At 40.5% G+C, this 16,984-nt stretch overlaps 2 protein-coding genes across 2 annotated transcripts in view; one reads left to right on the top strand and one right to left on the bottom strand.

The window, feature by feature from the left end:
* The window catches only part of tubgcp4 (tubulin, gamma complex associated protein 4), a 13,426-nt gene extending 7,748 nt beyond the window's left edge, over positions 1 to 5,678 (bottom strand). Inside the window, exons 1-7 of the mRNA XM_017438480.3 lie at positions 5,513 to 5,678; positions 3,983 to 4,111; positions 2,953 to 3,075; positions 2,822 to 2,875; positions 2,664 to 2,720; positions 1,704 to 1,783; positions 1,187 to 1,388 (exon numbers count right to left, since the gene is read on the bottom strand). Of these exons, the coding sequence (XP_017293969.1) occupies positions 1,187 to 1,388; positions 1,704 to 1,783; positions 2,664 to 2,720; positions 2,822 to 2,875; positions 2,953 to 3,075; positions 3,983 to 4,111; positions 5,513 to 5,590 (723 nt within the window). The 5' untranslated portion in view covers positions 5,591 to 5,678. The remainder of the gene's footprint in view (positions 1 to 1,186; positions 1,389 to 1,703; positions 1,784 to 2,663; positions 2,721 to 2,821; positions 2,876 to 2,952; positions 3,076 to 3,982; positions 4,112 to 5,512) is intronic.
* A 319-nt stretch (positions 5,679 to 5,997) lies between these two features.
* On the top strand, positions 5,998 to 12,173 carry LOC108249214 (CDKN2A interacting protein). Its single transcript, XM_017438454.3, has 4 exons — positions 5,998 to 6,218; positions 6,421 to 6,667; positions 8,105 to 8,229; positions 10,160 to 12,173. Exons 2-4 carry the CDS (start codon positions 6,423 to 6,425, stop codon positions 10,747 to 10,749), a joined length of 960 nt encoding a protein of 319 aa, XP_017293943.1. The 5' UTR covers positions 5,998 to 6,218; positions 6,421 to 6,422; the 3' UTR covers positions 10,750 to 12,173.
* The last annotated feature ends 4,811 nt before the right edge of the window (positions 12,174 to 16,984 follow it).

The raw sequence follows: 16,984 nt of genomic DNA, 5'->3' as shown, positions 1-16,984 counted from the left end.
TGAGGTGGCTCGGGCATCTGGTGAGGATGCCTCCTGGACGCCTCCCTGGTGAGGTGTTCTGGGCACGTCCCACCGGGAGGAGGCCCAGAGGAAGACTCAGGACACGCTGGAGGGACTATGTTTCTCGGCTGGTCTGGAAACGCCTTGGGATTCCCCCGGAGGAGCTGGCCCAAGTGGCTGGGGAGAGGGAAGTCTGGGTCTCCCTGCTTAGGCTGCTGCCCCCGCGACCCGACCCCGGATAAGCGGAAGACAATGGATGGATGGATGGAATTGTGGCCAAAATGTTCAACTTCAGGTTCATCAGAGCAGAACACATCCTACCACGGGCTTCTGGCAGACACAAGATATATATTTCTGGGATATTTAGATGGGCCAGGGTGTTCTTCTTTAGAAGAAAAGGGTTCCCTACCTAAGAGTTCACACATACAGAGAACAATAGAGATTGCTGATACATGTAGAACCAGAACTTGCTTCTCTCTGTAGCCTCTCTGATCAATTTCTCTCGTCTTTCCATCAGTTTTGGAGAAACATACAATTTTTGGTAATGTCACTGTTTTTCCACATTTACTTACTTGTTGATGATTGTTAGTACTGTATTCCACTGTGCATCCAATCCTGAGGAGTTTGTTTATAACCTTTTCCTGACTGATTCCTTCTCATAAGATCTGTCTGATCAGCATTCACACTATTAGAAAGTGCTTTAACCAACTATTAGCCTAAGGGTGTGCACACCTATACAACCAGCTTATTGCATTCTTTTAAAAAAAATTCCTGCGACAGATGTATTTATTTATTATTTTTAGCTGAATTGTACAGGAGGGGGCACTCCTGTTTCCTCCCACAGACCAAGACTGGTTAACAGGTAACTCTAAATTGTCCCTAGGCGTGAGTGAGAGGGTGAATGGTTGTTTGTCTCTTTTGTCTCTATGTGTCCCTGTGATGGACTGGAGACCTGTCCGGGGTCTCCCGGACTGTCTCCCGGACTGTCCCCCCGTCTCACACAGTGGCTGCTGGAGATAGGCACCAGCTGCCCTGAGACCCAGAAAGGAAAAAGCGGGTACAGGATGTCACCGTAAACGTGGAAAAGGTTTTGAAATGATTTATCATGATTTTATTCTTTACGTCTCAAATAGCTGGCCCTTTAACAGGGAGAGTGGAGACCTTTTATATCCATTGCAGCTCTCACCAGGTCCTGTAATTCTCGGAGCTGTTTCCCACTCAAACCTCCCAGCCCCAGGTCTTCCTCTTCCTCGTCCTGGTTGGCAGCAGCACCTCCTGCACTGGGACCCTGTTTTATGAAAAACTCCTCGCTTTGATCCAGCAGCAGCCCGTGCAACATCCAGGCTGCTAGCTGCTTGTACATCACACCATGACACACAGCCAGAATCCTGCAAAATACGAGAAGAAAGAACACAAACACTTGAGTCGATTGTTTTTTATGCATCTTAGTGTGATACGGTTTATAATATGATCTAATAATCATAAAGATTTTATTACATCAGCTATTTATTCCCATGCAAAAATCTTTAACATTAAAAGAATAACTGACACAAATCTTGTCATATCAACAAAGAAACAAGAGAAGAATAGTCACCAGATGAGCAAAGAACTAAAGTTTTAAACCTCTGAGGCAAGTCTGTGTCATGCACAACGTAAAAACATGAACATCTTGTTATTAAAACGTCACAATTCACAAGACTTACTTTTCTAAAGCCATGCGAACAGGAGGAAGCCCCACACAGCTGTGTTTATACACCGTCTCCAGGATCTGACAGCCATGGATCTAAAGCGGCACAGGCAGCTCTGTTACAGTCTTATTACATAACCTGCAGTGTTTATCAGGTGAACATGTAATCATTTTATATCTGAGAGAGAAAAAAACACTCAAATGTCTATGATTAAATGTTATTTTAAAGGGTAAAATTTGACTTTGGTGTTGAGACGACATTAAGATGAGATTGTTTTATTTACAATACAGGAAACCTTTCAATAAACTGTTATTCATAACTGTAAAAATGTCCAAATGACACAAAGAAAAATTATAAAATGACATATCTGGAAAGTCTGAACTCTACAGACTTGATAGAAAGAAAAAAAAAACATTTCATCACTATACAGAGCATGTAGAGAAAAACGTCTGAGAAATGTTTAGTTTACACAAGTGGTGTTATGTTTGCAGAGGTTCAAAATGTTTGTGTTTTTTTTATATTCAGCCACTTAATTAAATAATTTATTCATAATAATTTGTGTGATTGGGCTGTGCTTGTCTACTTTTTGTATGCTTGATTATCAATTATATTTGAAGAAATAGTAAAAAGGCCTTAATCTAACAGAGTGTTTATATTTAAAATGCAGACTGTGTTCAGCACTAAATGTGGACAAAGTGAAACGCTGTAAATACTTTCCTGATGCACTGTAATTCAGTTCTTTTATAGTTAACTTATTTAACCATAAAGTGATGGTCACAACTAAGAATGTCAACATTGCTGTGCAGATCGAGGTGGATCAGTATTCTGCACTTACTTTTGCTTTTTAATTACTTAGCTGCACTGAAATAATGGACTTTATGAAACACTTGGACTTTTTAAGAAGAGCTTTAATAACTAGTAAAAAAATCTCATGAGATAACTGCAACCGCATCACATTTCCGTAACAAATATTACCTTCTGTGATTTGATGGTTTCCACCATCACCAGAACAGAAGGGAACAGCAGCTGAAACTGAAACCAAAGACAGCGCAGCTTTAGACAAACTGAAATGTCTAAATCATTTACAGGCTTTCAAAAAGAAAACAATGACATGTCATTAAAGCTGTAAGTACCTGGTCGAGCTTGTAATTCACGTGAGATATTGTCAGATGTGGATCTCCCAGGAACTGAAACACACAAGTTAAACAAATGTCCCCTGATATGCTTAAAGAGTGTTTTTTTGTAGTTTGCGTCTTGATTTTACCTCCCGTTCGAGGTCCAGCAGGGCCTGTCTGTATGGCTGCAGAATGGAGTCCAGCCCCGTGCAAAACGCCCGCAGGTAAATTCCATGAAGCCCCGTCTGGTTCGGCTGGTTTGTGTGATGTTCCTGCATTAAACATTGTGCATATATTTATGGGATATATTTCTTATCGCCTGCCACCGATTTGGTTTTGTCTTAATGTGTGTGTGTTCGTTTGTCTGTACCATTACCAAAATATCTCATGAACCACTGAATGAATTTCAACAAAAGAGGACAAAGTAATCACAAGGGTGACATCTAGAACTGATTATCTTTTGGAGTCGACCCAATTCAAGATGGCCACCACAACCAGCTGACCTTAGACAATGCAATGATGGCATTAACTGCATCAATTTTACAGATTCTAAGATTTAGTAGCAGCTGAACATCGTCTCCAACACATACTTTGAACACAGCACATTGTGTGAAAACCTTGGCATTAACTCCTGATTGTCTGTTAACAAAATATCTCATGAACCATTGGATGGATTTAAATGAAACAACTAATTGATCTGTAGTCAACCACAGCTGATCGATTGTAGCCTACACAAAAATGGCTACACTTCAGTGATTTTTATAGATGCTGAGATCAAATTTGGTGTGGTAGTAGCTGACAGTCATTCACAACACATACTCCAAGCAATAAACACATTTTGTGAGATCACACAAGATATCCAATATTGCATGAAATATTACCGAATATTATGTTTAAGATTTGACTAAAATGACCACAACTCTGTCATTTCTTTGGCACGAAAGGAGGCGGGCGATATGCATTGTTACTTGTTATTATTTTTAATGAATTAAAGACAATAACTGCAAATGATTGGAGGTGAAGGAAAGCCAAAGTTTATAAATTTACTGTACGTTTTGTTGAAGACACCAACAAATAAACTACAACTGCACTGATGAAGGTGCTCACGTTTTTTTAAGATATGGACCCTAAATAAACACTTGATTGTGGGTAATAATGTGACATGATGGTGAAGCTCACTTGTTGATGAACGTGGCCGGTGTGTTGCTCAATAAATTCTGTGAAGCGTATGTAATCTGAGCCCAGTTTACACAGCCGGTTGAGGACACTGGTCTCACTGGGGTGGAGAAAAGGTAGGTCCTGGGATACCTGTGGGTGAAATCAAACCAAAGAAACCCTGAAGACTTTTCCAACAAATTACGTCTGGTTATAAACAAGACTGCTGATGATAAAAGAAGAGAAAGACGAGTCCAAAAAATTCTATTAGAGTTTACAACAACTGCTAAGTATAAAACAGATGTGTTTCCTTTATGCAATATCATTTAAATGTCAAATAGCTAAACAAAATAGCATCACTTTACAGCAAATGTGTTACTTTGAAGCTGAAAGAGGAGTATTTCCAACCAGATATAAACACAATCATGACAAAAATAGTGTATTTTCACAGTTCTGAGGCAAAACCTCAGAGCTGCTTTGTATTTATTTTTGGTTTTGTACTTTTGTACTTGTACTTATTAGGACACATAAAAATTGTCTGTTCTTGACCTGCTCCTAAAATGAGGTAAAATGATCTCAAGATGGCAAAACAACACATAAACAAATAAAAGCATGGCTAACACTTCTTCACAAGAAGCATGTAAAATAATAAAACCCATTTTTATGGCTAACACAGGAATTAAGCCCATCAGTCTGGGAATGATTTGTTATTCAATGGTTGTCAGGAGAAAGTATCTTCTACCTAAAAACAACATGACAGCACAGCTAAGGTTTGTCAAGTTTAATATGAATGAACCACACGCCTTCTTAAGCAATGTCCTTTGTACAGATGAGACCTAAGTAGAATTGTTTACACATAACGCACAGGGCCATGTTTAAAGAAAACCAAACAACATATCAGCACAAACACCTCATACCAACTGAGTCAACTCCTCTGCCGACCAAAGTATTTTAGAGTCAAATGTGAGGCCATCTGTCTGACAGATGAAGCTTGGACCACACTGGGTCATGACTCAGCAGGACAGGTGACTGAGGAGGTAAGGAGCATTATCAGCCAATCAGGCTACATCCTTTTGAGGTAATTTCTTTTCATGCATACAGGCTGATATTACAATCTGCCCAGGATGTAACATTAATCATTGCCCTAAATCCATTATTCCCTCAACTACTAGGCTGCAAAACTTGGACTACGCTCATTTTAAATTTTAAAAGATGTTATTACTGGCAAAGGGACTTTATTTTTTTTTTTTATTGTATCTTATTTTTTTATTTGCTATATTAGACTTGTTGACATTGTATGCTTTAAGTGAATGTGGACTAGGAGGTTACAAACAAATTGCCCATTCACTGGAATTAATAAAGTTTACTGACTGATTCTGACTTATTAAATAACCATTGGTCATTGGAAATGCATTTACCCAAGGTGATTTATTTTACTGTGTCCTATTACAATAATTAGATTTGACTTAAATCAAATACTCGTGATTAATTACACAAGTGAAATGAATATTAGCTAGCATCGGAAACGTTACTGCCACTATTAGCTTCACTTACCTGCAAACCCGTTCGTTTACTCCATGTAAAGATCGCCCCTGGGTATCCACTTAGCGCCAATAACAGCTCGTGAATCATTTTGATTCACCTGATAAAAACAGGTAACAACGCAGAGTTTCTCACTCATTCACAAAATAGAACCGCCACCAGTCCTAACTGGCGCAGGTTGCTGACGTAAACGGAAGTACCACAGGATGACCCGCTAACCAATGGCATATACAATGACTTATATGGATATATCCATATAAGTCATTGCCGTCGTTACTATGGTTACTATGGTTACAAACGGCGCTGACCGACTCTAATATATTTATTTTGCCGTCATAATATCACAAAATAGGACTCGGTGATTTTCCGATACAAACCCACACCGCTGAAAGAGCTAAAAGCGCTGGGGTAAACATAAATAACCAAAAGTTAGCATGATGACTCGTAGCTTACAGTAGAATTCTGGGAAATGTAGTTTTCTCCCGCAAAGTCGCCAGTTTTGCGTCATTATTCGATCATGCAGCTAGCTAGCAACACATCGCAACACAAACAGCATTATGTCGTAGTTTTAAATTAAAAAATCGACTTCATGCTGACTTGACAGGCATTGAAGATCTTGTTAGTCATTGTAAACAATGTGGATGTCGTGTAGTTCTTAACGTGCTTTGTGGTTTAGCTAATGTTACGCGACTTGCTGTTTGGTTCAACTTATCGTCAGGTAATTGAGTTACTTCAGTGGTAATTTAACTAACCAAACAGACAATTTAGCAGCAAAACATTAGCCGTCAGGGACTTGCAGTTGATATACAAGCCCTCTGCGGACATCTTACTCCTAAATATTCAACTTGGCTACACTGACTTTTGTGCTCCATCAGTAAAAAAATCAAGTTTGGGAATCACTGTTTTTGTTCGTCCACCAGGGATGGCAGAGCAGAGGAGCGAAGACGACGTGTCAGAGTACCTGAACCAGAACCCGCAGCTGGCCCAGTGGGTCGACTCATTCAGAGGCTACTGTGAGAGCAACAAGCAGTGGTCGGCTCGGAGGGAGTTCATCCTGAGAAACATGGAGGCTTTCCCCACAGTGAAGCCCGGGGTCCCCAGCAGCAGTCTGGACAGGCTCCTGTCTCTGTCCATGGTCTGGGCTAACCACATCTTCCTTGGATGCAGGTAGGACAAACTGACAAGAGCTGCAGAGGTTCAAAATGAATGCATTTGTTCATTCAAGAACTGCTTCCACAACAAGTTTTCAGAAACTTGTCAAATAGCAGGAGCCAGACAAGAAACAAGCCCTTTATTTGAATTTTTGAATGTTTTTCAAAGGTGTGTTTAGCTTGTTTAGTCATCACTGTGGACATTACTGGTTGACTTTGGTTTTAAAAGCCCAACCAAGGCCTAGGTTTGCAAATTAGCCTTTAATTAGACAACCTCTGTACAAAGCAACAGTGGCATTGTTCTAAGATGCAGCATTATTTTTTTGTCCTGTCCTTGTGAAATAAATTTATACAAAACTGTAATAAAAAATAGTTTAACAATATAAAGTTGTTCAAATATTTCTGGTGGCTGAATATGTATATAAAGCTTGATTTCTTGTGAGAAATATAAGTTATTTTAAAATCATAATATTAAGTAATGCTGGCAACTGATTCAGTCTGAAAATGTCAAACCAGGAAACATCTTAACCAGAAAAAGGTGGAATGCAGTAATGAGTGCATTGCTCTGGTCTGTCGTGGTGAAGAAGGAAGTGAACTGAAAAGCTTTCAGTTTCCTGCTCCATCTACGTTCTGTCCCTCACCTATGGTCATGAGATTTGGATCATGACTGAAAGAAAAAGATCATGGATACAAGCAGCTGAAATGAGATTCCTCTGTAGAGTTATCGAGCTCAGCATTGGAGATGAGGTGAGGATTTCTATCATCCAAGGGGAGCTCTGTGCAGAGCTGCTGCTCCTTCACATCAAAAAGAATCAGCTATGGTGATTCAGGCATCTGATTAGGATGCCTTCCTCTGGAGATTTTCTTAGCGCACTGGAAGGAGATCCCGGGGCAGACCCGGAACTTGCTGGAGGGTTTATGTATCCTCTCTGGCCTGGGAACGCCTTGGGATCCCAGGAGGAGCTGGAGAGAGGGATGTCTGGGTTTCCCTCCTCAACTTGTTGCTGCTGTGACCCAACTATGGCTAAGTGGCAGAAAATGGATGGATGAGAACTGCAATCAATGATCATCAGAAATGGATCATCTCACCAAGTGTCATGACAGCAATACTGAATGATAAACACAATAAATGTTCTTTTTTTTCCCTCACCAGAATCATCCCCTTATTTGAGAAAACAAGCTTTGTTTTCTATAGATAACAAGGTAAAAATAGTTTGGTTTGTAAAGGTAATGGATTAGTTAACTCAAAATCATAAGAAAATCACAACAAAGTATTATAACCATGATGTTTTTATATATACAGTAATGTATAATTCTGAGGGACTAAATTACTTTTTTAAAAAACTAAAATATCCAAATTTTAGTACTTGTTCCTAGAATCTTAATACTTGTGCTGTAACAAAAATGCTCGGATGAATAGTGATGTATTTTTTCCCTGTTTTTCACTCCTTAGCTATCCACAGGCTGTAATGGATAAAATCAAGGAGATGGGCGAGGGGATAGTTGTCCTGGATGTTCCTGTTCACAGAACGACAAAAGATGAACTTACAGCCAGAGGAAAGAGGAGCTGCACAGCTGGTAATATAGTGTATATTTTCATTATCACAGTATGTGTAACAGGACATGAACTGGTAGAGTTTGTGATCAGCCGGATAACTTTGCAGGTCTTCTTTCTCTAGTTTCCTGTCTTTACTCTAAAAGGTATAAGAATAAAACTCTTATGTTTAGTTATATAAGTGGTTCTCAAACCTTTTATGAAGCGCCTTCCTCTAGAGCACGAGTGGGGAACCTCCGGCCTCCCTCTGAACCTTTTTATCTGTCCCACCACACAGTTTCAAACAAAAAAGGAAATGCTTAAATCCGAGCCAGGATAGAGGTCAGTGAACGTAACATGAGTGCTCAAGTGTTGGCTCAAGATAGGATATGGTGACTGACAGGTATCAGTCATAGTGACTGCAAAAAAAAAGGTAATTGGATGCTGAAAGTCAGCTGAAAGGACAGGTGCAGATAGATAAAAGCTGTGCTTCGTCTGAGTTTGTATGCACAACAGTCAGCGTTTACGAGACCACGGAGCGGCAACTTTATGAAAGCAAGTTGTGGAATGAGTGAATTGTTCACAAAGAAGCTGAAGCTTCATGCAGAGGGAGAGTTTGTGAAGAAATGCATCACTCCTGCTGCAGCCTGACTGTATTACCATGGCCTTTAAAGAAACACCACATCTGATGTGTTCATATTCATAATATATATTTCCGAAAATAAATAACAGCCATGTATTATATTGTTATTATCTTTTGTGTTTTGAAAGACGGCAACTGTTTTAAAACAACACTAAAAATTATTTAGTTTTGCAAACTAAATGTTTGCAGAAATAAGTATGCAAAAAATGATAACTGGTTGTTTGCATCGTATGGGTTTACATATTGAGTGTGGCCCTCAGAGGACTTTCTAAAAAGTTTAAATGGCCCCCGAGTGATAAAGGTTCCCCTTTTGGCATACCAAGACCAAAATAAAGTGAGTTATCATTGATTTATTAAAAACACAAATTAATAATTGCTATGAAAATGCTGTTTGTCTAACTGAATACAGGTCCAGGTGGCAACAGTGTTTAAACAGAAGTTCTACCTCCATCTTTTTTAGGATGGCAAAAAAATAAATGACATGTCCCTCAGACATGTTATTGCATTCCCCAGAAAGCTTACCCCGTAATTTGAGAACCACTGAGTTATACTGCGTGGTACGGTGGACCAGTGGTTAGAGCTGGCGCCTCACAGGAAGGAGGTTTCAGGATCGTCTCCCAGTGCACTCGTGGGTTTACTCTGTGTACTCCGGTTTCCTCCCACATGCATGTTAGGTTATTTGGTAACTCTTAACCACAAGTGTCAAACTCCATTCCTCGGGGGGCGCTGTCCTGCATGTTTTAGACGTGTTCTTGCTTTAAAACACCTGGTTCAAATGGATAACTTGTTGCCATGCTTCTGGAGAACTTGATGATTTGGTGAGGAGCTAATAAAACCATTTGAATCAGGTGTGTTGGAGCAGAAAAACCTAAAACCTCCAGGACAGCGTCCCTCTAGGCCTGGAGTTTGACACCCCTGCTCTAAACTGTTCCTCGGTGTGAGTGAGAGCATGTACGGCTGTTTGTCTCATTTGTCTCTATGTGGCCCTGTGATGGACATGTGATGAGTTTTCCCGTTCACATAAATGTGCACAGCACTGTGCGAGTGGCGGCATACATCCCGGACAGGCCGCAGGTCCATCACAGGGCTTAAGTTTTATTATAAAAGCAAAATATTGTGGATAGATTGAATAGATTAGGTGGTGAAAAATATTCTGTTTGCCTCACAGTTTCTGCAGCTTATTTAAGTCCAATAAAACATGCCAGCAGGGTTTCACAGTAATTACTCTTTTATACACCCACACTAAAAGCTTGAATCTGTTTTTCCTATTAAAGTAAAAGGTGTCTCTTGTGCAGTAAACAATGTCCTGCCTGCTGTGTTGTCTTTTGCAGACGAGGACGCTGACAGCTGTGTGAAAAGACCCAAAAATGCTCCTAATGAGCTCGACAGCCGCCCTGCTGGGAGGGCCACCTCACGGCCTGGAAGTCAGAAAACTGGACCTCTTCCGCAGGCTCCAGCAGAGCACCAGCCCTTCTTTAATCGCCTCTACAAGGCTGTGGCTTGGAAGCTGGTGTCGGCCGGCGGCTTCGGGCCCAACTTGGACCACTTTGAAATACTGCGGAGCTGTGTGGAGTCGTGTAAACAGACCCTGACGTGCGTGTTTGTACCACTGAAGGACATTACCGGGCTCCCGGCGAGTCGAGCGCAGAAGGAAGGCCACGTGTGTGAGATCCGCTGCCAGGCCGTCTACATGGGCACAGGGTATGGGCGGGACGAGCCCGCCGCCAGAGCCATGGCCTCCAAGGAAGCCCTGAAAGTCTTTCAGGGGCGGAAAGTGACAGTAAAGATCTGCAGGCGGAGGTACAAGGGGAAAGATGTGGAGGATCTGATGCTACTGGACGAACAGCCTCGGAGTCAGGGCTTCCCCCCTGCACTCAGCTACCCTTTTCAGGATGAGCAGCTCGAAGAGGGTTCCTCGTAGAGAACGTGGACGTTTACCCTAATGCAGAGCTACTGAAGGAATTCATTACCGTCTGGACCAGACTGTTATTCAGCTGAACATTGATGTTAAACCTGAGGTTCATTAGTGCATTCTAATGTGTTTCCAGCTCTGCTTTGGTTTCATATTTACAGATAAACATTTTTGCTAGATCACCAAAACAAGAAATCAGCCTTAAATCTGCAAAAAAATAAAAAAACAAAACAAACAACACAACTCATTCAAAGTAACGGGAGTGTAATCTACACCAGACTGCGTTCAGCATCATTTTAAATGTCACAAACCAATTAATATAAAGGCACAATAAGACGTTTTGACTTCAGAGGAGAAAATATTCCATTAGTTTGGAATAAGATTTCTTTTTTGCCATTGGCTCACATTAGAAGTGGTGTAGTCATAGCTCAAAATGAAACCTGCTTTGGGATTTTATTTTACATTTATTTATTTTTTCTAGAGTGTGATGACTTAAAGGCGTGTTGATTTACACAAGCTCAGCAGTAAGTTGTTATTTTCCGTATTTGATAACTGTCACGCAATAGACAATTGAAGCTAAACCCTCACTGAACCTTTCTGTTAAATCTTTTTTGACTGTAGCAACTGAGAGCATAAAACAAATGATTAGTCAAGGTTTTTCTTTTATCCAGCTGAATATATGTCCATATTTCTTTTTGAATTGTTCCCCATTAACATTTAAACATCAGGCTTGCATACTGGTTGTAACATCGTTTTTGTTAATAAACTGCACTTTAATTGGTTTTGAGCAGGACCAGACCTTTCCGAAGTAGTGCCAATAAAGTTCTGTTTTTATTAACTTTGAAAAAAAAATTAAAGGTGTAAACATTTCTAATTTATTTTAAAGAAGTTAAAATGGTGTTGACTGAAGCTCTTTAGTCAGTTCAAATATTCTGTAATAGGAGTATTTTCAGCCATAGTATCCTGAACATGAATTTGGAAGTAATTGACACACAGATGGCTCTGCAGTGAAAGTAGAGCTATGATGACTTGACAATTTTTTTTTTATTGCAGTGATTTCATTTTTTTGCTTTCTGAAACACTGTGTGACTACAGTAGCTGTTTTACTGATCAGAGGAACTCAATACTATGGCTTCTATTTTGTTTCAACATAAATGTTTCTTTAAAACACAGAGATTTGAGACGTTTAATATACTGCCATGCCAGCTGTAAGAATATTGTTTTAGAAATACTGTGTGTACAGTTATGTGTTTAAGGGTAAAGTACCGCTGTTAAAGTGTGCTTTGTGGTTTGTTTTTCTTTTGTTCCAGTCTGAGTTCATGCTGAAAGGGCTAATGTTAAAGTGTGAATATCTTCTGCTCTTTCATGTTATTGTGTGTTTACACCAGTGATCCTGTTTCTATGTTTTTAATTAAAAAAAATTAACCAAGAAACACTGTTTGGAGGAAACATATATGACTAACAGTAAAATTTGGGTTGTGTCACAAAAAGAACAATGAAATTTTTACGCAAGGTGGAGTTTTGAAAGAGCCTGATCATCAAGTCACAGATTAATAATTTTAAAGTTCTTATTAATTGAAAAAAGTGTTGTGTGTGTGTGTATGTGTATTTATAAAAAAAAATAGCTTGCCCTTATTTTCCTCATGGTTCCGCTTCACTTTAAGCTCGGGTCTTCTACCAGAGGCTTGGGAGCTTGAGGGTTCTACGCCGTATCTTAGTTAGGACTGCGCTCTTCTGGACAGAGATCTCTGAGGTTGTTCCTGGGATCTGTTCGACCCACTCATCCAGTTTAGGGGTCACAGCACAGAGTGCTCCAATGATCACTGGTACCACTGAGGCCTTGACTTTCCACAACTTCGCTATTTCCTCTTTCAGCCCTTGGTATTTCTCTAGCTTTTCATGCTCCTTCTTCCTGATGTTACAGTCCCTTGGGACTGCTACATCTATCATCACTGCTTTCTTCTGTATCTTATCTATCACCACAATGTCCGGTTGGTTAGCCATCACCTGTTTGTCAGTCTGGATCTGGAAGTCCTACAGTATCTTAGCTCTGCCATTCTCCACCACCTTAGGTGGAGTCTCCCACTTTTACTGTGGGACTTCCAGTCCATACTGGGTACAGATGTTGCTGCACACTATTCCAACCACTTGGTTATGGGGTTCCGTGTATGCTTTGCCTTATATCCTGCTATTATGGGCCCTGTCTGGTATGATAGACTCCGGCCTCTATTGCTCTTGTACTGCCTTGATTAGTGCCTCTGTGACGTCCTTCAGTCCAGCCCTTTCTAGCCACTGCTAGGATTTGTTGATATCAGCCACTTCCCGAATCGACCTGTGGTATGTGTTGTACAGGGGCTTATCTTTCCATGATTGTTACTCTTGTTTTCCCTCTTCCACATTTGGTTTCTACTGCTTGAGGCATTTACTTATCGGATCATCAGTGGGGTGAAACCCTGCATGTATTGTGAGGAGCTTTTGTGCTTTTTTGCTTCCGCTTCCGCTTGGGAATGACCAGGAGCAGCTTGTCAGCAGACCTGAGTGACCGAGAGGGAGTGTAGAGGGGGACAAAGCTTTTTTAAGTAAGGCAGAGCAAGGCTATTTAAAACCTTAAAAATAAACAAAAAAATTTTGAAACAAACTAAATAAAATACATGGGCAGCCAGTGGAGAGAAGCCAAGACAGGGATAATGTGTTCTCTCTTACCAGTTCCTGTTAAAAGACATGTAGCAGCATTTTGCACCAGCTGCAGACCTGTCAACGAGGACTGGCTGACTCCAAAATAGAGAGAATTACAGTAATCCAGCCTAAATGAAATGAAGGCATGGATTACTGTTTCAAACTGTAGCCTTGAAAGAAAAGACTTAAACTTTGCTAACTTTCTCAAATGATAAAAACTAGACTTGACTATGGCCCTTATTTGACTGTCAAGTTTAAAGTCACTGTCCATCTCAAAACCAAGGTTTGTAACTATGGACTTAACATACGTTGCCAGGGGGTGTAAGTCAACTGGACGGCTCAGACATGCTTGACTGGTCCAAAAACAATTACCTTAGTCTTATTTTCAATAAAATGCTTTGCTAAATATGAAGAAGGTACAGAGAAAAAAGCAAAGGCCCTAAACTTGAACCCTGGGGAACCCCACAAGGCAGAGGAGCAGAAAAGGATTCACACCCTGCAATATTTGCAGCAAATGTTTTGTCTGCCAGATAGGACCTTAATTACTCCAGAGCAGTGCCACCGATGCCTACTTGATGCTGAAGACAGGACAATAAAATGCTGTGGTCCACTGTGTCAAAAGCAGCGGTTAAGTCCAATAAAACAAGGACCACATGATCACCAGAGTCACAAGCCAGGAGAATGTCATTCAAAACTATCAGCAGAGCGGACTCTGTGCTATAAAGAGTTTTGCAACCAGACTGAAACACATTCATGATATTATGTTCATCAAGAAAGGCTTTTAACTGTGAATAAACAAGTTTCTCCAAGATTTTAGACAATAGAGGAAGCTTGGACATGGGCCTAAAATTTCCCAACACAGTGGGATCAAGACCAGGTTTCTTTATCAGGAGCTGCACCACACATGTTTGAAATTAGCAGGGACTACTCCAGATAACAGTCTGCTGTTAAAAAGGGCAAGAATCAAGTGCCCAAAACAAGGGAAATCCTTTTTAAGAAAACGTGGTGGTAGAGCATCACATGGAGAACCAGAGGACTTAATCTGGGCAAACATGTCCTCTAAAAATGACAGTCACTGGATCAAACTGATTGAAAGTGTTGTGGTCAGTGCATTTTTGAGGTCAGCTCTGAACCCAGACAGACAGGGCTGGGGTAGGGGAGAAATGATTAAAGTGTGCTGAGGAGCTTAATCAGTGAATAATCATATATAGAATGATTTAAGTGTGTGATTAAAAGTGTGAATGATCAATGAGCATCATGTGACAGTATTAACGGTTGTGAAGAGACCACAGCTTAAAAAGGGTTAGGAGGGAAGAAAACATTTACGAGAAAACGGGGTGAGGACAGGTTTATGTAACATCTCCAGGTTGCTCAGTTGATGGAGTAAAAAGTTAGGATTTTTTCAGAAGCTATGAATTTTGATAAGTCTAGCATCGGATAATAAGATTTTAGTATAAAATATGCCTTATTAAAAATTGGTGAGTGTTTTATAGTTTATTTGACGCTATATTATTTCTGTGAACAGGTAAGAAAAAAGAAGAGAATAAAAGTAAGTTGAAGAAAAGCAGAAGTTAGAGCAGCAGCTCAGGAAAAAGAGGAAGTGCAGTTGGAAGAAAAAGGTAAAACGGAACAGAGTGAGTTGGGTTCTGAAGACGCGGTGGGTCTATCAGGACGTATTTACAGGTGCTCTGATTATTTTAGAAGTTATAGCTGTCAAAAACTGAGCCTAAAAACTCTGATTTATCATCCCACCGCTGCTTGCTTCAACCTGGAGTCAGGCCGGGCCACATTTTTATAATTCAACAACCAACTTCTAAGTCTGAGACAGAAGAGACGTCGTTTTAGACTGATTTTTTACCCACATATTCTCCGTCTGAGGGGTAAACAATCCTGACAGAAAACAGAGAATGGTAAGAACTCTCCCTTAATACATCCTAACCTAAATTGTTAAATCTTTATTAGAATGTAGCTGTGGTCCCAAGAGTTAAGTGGACTTGATTGGTTTATATCCAATGCAAAGTTATCTGACTGATTTGTGCTGTATCTGCCAAAGTTAAATTTAGACACTTATGGAAGCATTTCCACCAATATTCCTAAGTCCACCCGAGTCAATTCACTAGGATGTTCACCAATTTAAAGGTTTAAAGATCTTGGTTCAGTAATTTATGTGAGGTTTTGCAAAAGTGGGTTCAGCACAGTGATTTATTAAAATATCATCCTGAGCTCTTATTTTCCAGGATCTCAAAAACAACCAGACTGACTAACAATAGTTCGTGTTAAAGTCTGGGTCTGGATGGTCGTTAACTTGGGTGCTTGAGGGATTATTTGTTTTCAGCTGCTGAATGATTTTTCCTTCAAGGGAAGCAGGGTGAATCCCAGGGAAGAAGACCGTAATTTTGTTTGGAACAACCAAACCCCGCAGTCAGCTTATCTAAGACCAACTGTGGTGTAATTGGGTAATACCTGGGGTCTGAGGCTGTTTTTTTTTTTACTTTCGGAGGTAAACTGAAGGGAACAATTCCTGTCAGACGGCAAAAGCAGCAGAGCATGGGACACACACAAAGAGTCGATGTCTCGCACACTTCTGGCATACAGCTTATCGTCATCCATGTAGAGGAGGTGACTGATGACTGTTCCACTTTGGAACCTGTATCCATAGCCACTCTTTGTGATGACCTGGCTGAGTGGGTTCAGGCCCATGCAGAACAGGAGTGGTGACAAAGCATCACCTTGATATGTGTCGCATTTGATGCTGACTTGTGCAGTTGGCTTTGAATTAGCCTCTAGAGTTGTCTTCCACATTCCCATTGAGTTCTCAGTGAAGGCTTTTAGTGTCCTGTTGATGTTGTACAGTTTCAAGCACTCCAGGATCCATGTGCTAGGCACTGAGTTAAGATGCCTGACAGGAGCTTCCATGTTGTACAGAGGCAGATGATTGGGTAGGTAGGTAGGTAGGTAGGTAGGTAGGTAGGTAGGTAGGTAGGTAGGTAGGTAGGTAGGTAGGTAGGTAGGTAGGTAGGTACATTTATTTATATAGCACTTTTCAGCACGAGGCAACTCAAAGTGCTTTACAACACAGAACAAAATTACAGACAGGTACAAGATACAGTGATAACTAATTGTCTAAATAAGCTAAGCTAAACTAAACAGATCTAAGCATGACTAAATGTACAGAACTAAACTAAGCTAAAAGTAAAACTAAAACTAACGGTACTGAACTATCTAAAAGTACCCCAGCCCTGCTATACAGCCGAAGTAAAACCAGACATATCTAAGCATGAGCTAAGACAGTCAAAACAGAAGTACAGAAGTCAGAGAGACAGAGAGAAAAGAAACACGTCCGCCTTCCACCAGGAGCAGAGAGAAAAGTAGTTGGATGGGATCGACCCTTTCTGGGGGTCTTTCATGATCAATACTGTCCGACCTTGAATCCACTCTTGGTGGGTTCCTTCCTTTAGCAGCTGGTTCATTTGTACTGCTAGGTGTTCATGGAGAGCAGTCAGTTTGGAACGGAAACTGGTTCTCGTTCTGGGAGATTGCTGTGGTCAAATCTTAGATCCTGTAGTTA

The sequence above is a fragment of the Kryptolebias marmoratus genome, linkage group LG15, assembly GCF_001649575.2.
Source record: "Kryptolebias marmoratus isolate JLee-2015 linkage group LG15, ASM164957v2, whole genome shotgun sequence".
Classification (NCBI taxonomy): Eukaryota; Metazoa; Chordata; class Actinopteri; order Cyprinodontiformes; family Rivulidae; genus Kryptolebias; species Kryptolebias marmoratus.
Note: the sequence above shows the minus strand (reverse complement) of the source record. Positions and strands in the feature narration are given on the sequence as shown.

What these genes read in the sequence shown, in the direction of transcription:
- LOC108249214 (XM_017438454.3), top strand. Translation starts at nt 6,423, where the DNA reads ATGGCAGAGCAGAGGAGCGAAGACGACGTGTCAGAGTACCTGAACCAG. An exon ending in CACATCTTCCTTGGATGCAG is followed by an intron (nt 6,668 to 8,104) that starts GTAGGACAAACT and finishes TTCACTCCTTAG; the next exon opens with CTATCCACAGGCTGTAATGG. An exon ending in AAAGAGGAGCTGCACAGCTG is followed by an intron (nt 8,230 to 10,159) that starts GTAATATAGTGT and finishes TGTCTTTTGCAG; the next exon opens with ACGAGGACGCTGACAGCTGT.